The 5,507-nt window shown below is 40.8% G+C and overlaps 1 protein-coding gene across 1 annotated transcript; it reads left to right on the plus strand.

The window, feature by feature from the left end:
- Window positions 1-2,817: 2,817 nt before the first annotated feature.
- LOC146920658 (uncharacterized) lies at window positions 2,818-4,254 on the plus strand. Its single transcript, XM_085711182.1, has one exon. The coding sequence runs from the start codon at window positions 2,818-2,820 to the stop codon at window positions 4,252-4,254; it is 1,437 nt and encodes a 478-aa protein (XP_085567308.1).
- The last annotated feature ends 1,253 nt before the right edge of the window (window positions 4,255-5,507 follow it).

The raw sequence follows: 5,507 nt of genomic DNA on the forward strand, positions 1-5,507 counted from the left end.
CGAACCAATCCCTCACAGAACAACATCGACGAAATCCTCAATCAACGTACACAAAGACCAACAAACCCAATCGACCAATCTCCAATTCACGACACCAACCCATATTCCAATTCACAACGACTCCTCACTCGTTCGAACCTCAACCGCGCGGAACCAATCGCATAATACACTCCAAAAAGCCTGCAACCTCAATTCAATCCAAAACCGTCATCAATCAAACAACAAACTCAATCGTCGAAACATTTAACCCTCATCCTCGTCATCAGTACCAAAAACGTTGCTCAACACAGAAGCTCATCGAACCCATCAGCCATCAAACCAACATCAAATTTCAAACCAATCCAACAATCAACCCTCAACACGAACCTGACGCACACGGACGGTGACCCACGCACAACACAGGCAGTGGCGACGACGCACAACAACCGCACCAACACAGCAGAGGCATACGCGTCTCAGAATCAAGACGGACGACACCAAATCGGACTACACAACCAGAACAGATCCAGAGCCGCCACCGCAACGGGGACAAGATCGTAACGAAAGCCGATTCAAATCAAAAGGTAGGTTCTCATTCCTTTATTTGTTTAGATCGAGTGCTGTTGCTAGGACTTTTAAAATTTCTAGCAGTAGAAATAGAACAAGAATAGAAGTAGAAGAAGGAAATCGCAAAAAAAAAAATAAATAAAAAGGTGACCTTTTGAATCCGACGCGGTGGCGCCGCCACTCCAGGCCGGCCAACCACCGCGTCGGTGAACTCTATCTCGCCGGAAAGTTGAGAGAAGAAGAAGACATAGAGAGAGAGAGCCGAGATAGAGAGAGAAAGAGAACTAAAAATGAGTGAAAATCCTGATTACTGCCTATTTATAGGCCTTGTGATCGCATGTGTGTGGTTACATAGCCTTACCGTGCGCCCACGCATCCTTGACCGTTAGATACGATCCATTGGCCCATGTGAGATCCCTCTAATCATCCTCAAGACCGTCTGATCTCAATCAGACGGTCTGAATCCAGTATTTAAAGCCCAGCGCCTGCAGCTTTCCTAAGGCCCAATTTCACTTATTTTAAGTTCTGCATCCCCTTGATCACTGTTTACCCCCCTGCTGTATTTTATTTCACTCACTTTAGTCTTTTCGTTAGCATTGCATTTCTAATTCTCATGCATTTTAATCTAGTACTAGGTTTATTGTTCTACAAATTTACTATCATTCATGCATATTTTCTTTTGTCATTTATTTTATCGCATAGGTTTTTTTAGAATGTAAATAGGCTTAATGTAATTTATTTATTTTCTCGCAGACCATAGAATGTATTAATAGGTTTTTTTGTAATAGTTTAGGTGCATGTGTGCGTCGTGTGTGTATGCCTCTATTTTTCTTTCTAGATTAGGTTAGCGGCCCTTGTGGTGGTCCAACGCCGCCATAAGGCACCTACGCTTTTATTTTTTATGCTCCGTTAGATTAACTTCATTCCAATTATTTGAAAACAACAAAAAAAATGCATATAACAAAATCACAAAAATATTTTTTAAATAAACCTTGATCTTAAATCAAGTGCCGTCTTTTTTTTCTTTTATTTTCTTAATCAAACATTAATCAATTTAATTCTACTTTGAGTCTCTTTTTAAATATAAAAAACACAAACAAATTCTCATTTGCCACTTTGGCTTTTCCATTTTAAAACCTTTTTCAAACTAATAAAAAACACACAACCAATCAAACGTCAATTTTTTAACCCCGAACTACGAGGTTTTGATCCCTCACGGGTACGTAGGCAGAGGACACTCGTCCTTCCAAATCAATAAAATGTAGATAAACTAGGTCTCCTTTCTTTTATCGTTTTAAACTCCATTTTTTCAAAACAAGCAAGTTATAGCACATTATTTAAATAAAACCAAAAGGTTCCCGTAGAGTACTACGGACATAAAGGGTGCTAACACCTTCCCTTTATGTAACCAACCCCCGGACCCCCAATTTAAATAAATTTTTTTCAAAGTCGTGAAATAATTAGTGAGTCAATAAGCTAATCAAATAGCCTTGATCTCCGAAAAATGACGCGACAGAAATGGCGACTTCACTGGGGACCCCCTAAGAGGGTTGAGCCTAACTTGGTCTTATTTAAATTTTTGTGCTATAACTTGCTTAAAAAAATCAAAAAAATAAAAGATGGAAATACGTGTATATCTGTTCATCCTTCTTCTTTCTCCTTTCTAACGTGAGTGGTGAGATAAGTCCTACACCCGGACTTGAGAGAAATTTAAGATAGGACGGTGGTATAATCATAGTGCCTTGCCAAGAGTGAATTTTGGTTTGTGACACATGTGATAACCCCACTCAACTGAGGGATCTTGGAAGTATACTATGTTGGCATGAGTATTCGTGTTGGCATGTTATTTTCAGGTGACTGTCGAAAGTTGAGGACCTTTAGTTACCTTTAACCCCTCTTGGCCTTTTAGGACGTGGTGCGGTGGCTAATCATGAGTAATCTTGGTTTAGTTGATACGCGATACCACACTCAGACGAGACTTTCTTACGAATATTATTGGAACGGAAGTATTTCCGTAACCTGATGGTGTTCGGAAGTGGTTGATAACTCTGGGAACTTGGTAGAACCCGTGATACAGGTACATTTGAAAACCATAGTCCTTACCAATGGCGTTTTTTCCCTTGACTCCATCATTATGGGCCTAACCTCACTGTGTTTTCACCGTTTGTGTAGCATATTCATGCATACATGCATTCATTCATAAAATTTTCTTTTTCATCATCAAAATATCGAAGGACTTATATAAACTTTTTTCTTTTGTAAACATCATAGATGGAAATTCCTACAAGAAACACTAGGAAGTATACTTTCCAGAAGCCATATGTGGCTAAATTAAGGGAGCTAGGGAGGAAGGTAGCTAGCCAGGATGATTTTCGCGAACTTCATGGGAAACTGCTGGATATCCTCAAGGTAGATGTTACAAAAGGCGTCTTGGAGACTTTGGTTCAATTTTATGACCGTCATTGTCACTGTTTTACCTTCCCAGACTATCAGCTTGTCCCTACACTAGAAGAGTACTCTCATTTGATCGGTATAACCGTGCTTGACAAAGTACCTTTCAGCGGCCTTGAACCCAATCCCAAAGCCACAACCATTGCTAAAGCCCTCCATCTTGAAACCTCCATTTTAAGAGATAATCTTATTGGCCAAACCAAAGGGGGTCCCTTAGGTTTCTCCACTGATTTCCTCTACGATCAGGCTTCCATTTTTGAACAGTCTGGCGCCAACCATGCCTTTTACTCTATCTTAGCCTTACTTATCTATGGTCTTGTGCTTTTCCCGAACATTCCTAATTTTGTTGACATCCGTGCCATCCAAGTTTTTCTTACCAAAAACCCCGTCCCTACTCTTCTAGCAAACACCTACCATTCCATCCATGATCGAACTCTTGCAACTCGTGGAGCTATCCTTTGTTGTGCACCTTTACTCTACAAATGGTTCGTCTCTCATCTACCTCAACCCCGCTCTTTCATAGCCAACCTTGAAGGTACCCCCTGGTCTAAAAAAATCATGGCCTTGACAACAGCTGATATAGTTTGGTACCATCCAACCTGGGATGACGGGACAGTCATTATCAGGTGTGGTGACTATCCCAATGTACCTCTCATTGGTATGGAGGGAGGAATTAGCTACAATCCCGTCCTTGCCCGACATCAATTGGGATACCCGATGAAGACACAACCAAGTAACCTTGCTTTAACCAATGAGTTCTACTGCAATGACAGTAATCACCTAGGTACAAGGGAGAAATTTGTGCAAGCTTGGCGGAGTATTCACAGACTTAACAGGAACCAACTGGGAAAAAGGGACAGTTTTCTGCATGGATCTTACACTCAGTGGGTCATCAGTAAAGCTATCCAGAATCAGATGCCTTACACGGTACCGAGGCTCGTATCCGCAACAATCCCATCTTCATCATTACCTTTACCCTCTAAGACTCTGGGAGAGCACCAAGAACGATTGGCTGATAAAGACCGAGAAATTGCCACTTGGAAAAGGAAATATGACGAGGCTATGCTCATGATGGAAGATAAAAATGAGGAAATAAGGAAGCAGGAAAGTGTGATTCTCAAATTAGGGCAACAAATGATCGAGAGAGATGATCTACTCCAAGAGAAGGACAGGCTGCTTAAAAAGCATATCACTAAGAAGCAGTGCATGGATTCCATGGATTTGTTTGACGGTCCGCACCCAGATTTCGAGGAGTAGTCTACTATAAGAGCTCAAGAGTTTCCCCGATGTTTCACCACTTTATGTTATTTTCTAGCTTTTTGTGATGTACTTTGGAGTCTATCTCTTGGCTCAGTTTTGTTAAAAGGGAATTATCTTGTAGTACTTTAATTAGTAAATGAAATTTTCAATTATGATGTTTACAAATTTGCTTTCATAAGTCCTTCGATAAAAAAAAAATGTCTATTTTTGCATAAGCATCATGCATCATTTTGCATTTCATAGTCTCGATCCCGAGTCTCACAAAATTTCTTTTCCATAAAAGGTCAATCTGTCTCAAAAGTGGTCCGACTGTCCTCATCCAAAGTCGACTCGCAGCTACAACACTCGTGCAAACAAAAAGAGTGAACGTATCAATTTGAACAAGAGATCACAACGCTCCAGGCCGAATCAAAGCAGCCGCAGTTCCAGCAAAGGCCCGAACGCCAACATCAACAATAGCCTCGACAACAGGCTCCAAAGATGCAGTTTGACCCAATCCCAATGACGTATGCGGAGCTGCTGCCCATCCTGCTCGTGAAGAACCTTGTCAAAACTAGAAAGCCTCCTCGAGTGCCTAACGAGTTGCCGGTTGGGTATCAACCTGACCTCTCATGTGCCTTTCATCAAGGAGCACCCGGCCATGACATTGAGCACTGTCTCTCTTTGAAGATTGAAGTCCGGAAGCTGATTGAAGCCAATATATTGCTCTTCGAAGATTGAATTCGTACTTGCAACCCACATTCGGGTCGTCTTTGATGTTCCTTCTACTACTTATCTGTTCAAATAATGCGTTGGTTTGTTGTTTGCTGCTTTTCAAAAAAACCCTTTCGTTCTGCCCGAAACGAAAGTGAACTGGTGTAGGGCTTTTTGCTTTAAGCATTTTCATCATTAATAAAAAGGTCGTTTTGATCCCGACTTTGTTTTTTATTTTGTGCTTTGTTCTGGAAAAATGGTAATACAAAAAACCAAAAAATATAATCATTCTCAAATATCTGCATAATCATAACTTACGCTTGTCAAAGTCAATAATCAAATCATGCATTAATAAACCCGTTGAACACATTAACCATGTACTCTCTTCCAACTTTGAGTTACCTGTGTCTGAAGCTGAAGAAGGAAAATGAAGAGATTCCTGACGAGATCTCTCACATATTGGGGCATCTTAGCCAGTGAAGCTGCAAACAAAATATCAAGGAGATTGTCCAGAAGATGACATTCAATTACAAAGACTGGCTTAGCGTGCTACCATT

Source organism: Medicago sativa, chromosome 5 (genome assembly GCF_051527215.1).
Source record: "Medicago sativa cultivar Bolivia chromosome 5, Bolivia_mono, whole genome shotgun sequence".
Lineage (NCBI taxonomy): Eukaryota > Viridiplantae > Streptophyta > Magnoliopsida > Fabales > Fabaceae > Medicago > Medicago sativa.

Coding starts and splice junctions, on each gene's coding strand:
- LOC146920658 (XM_085711182.1), top strand. CDS start 2,818: ATGGAAATTCCTACAAGAAACACTAGGAAGTATACTTTCCAGAAGCCA.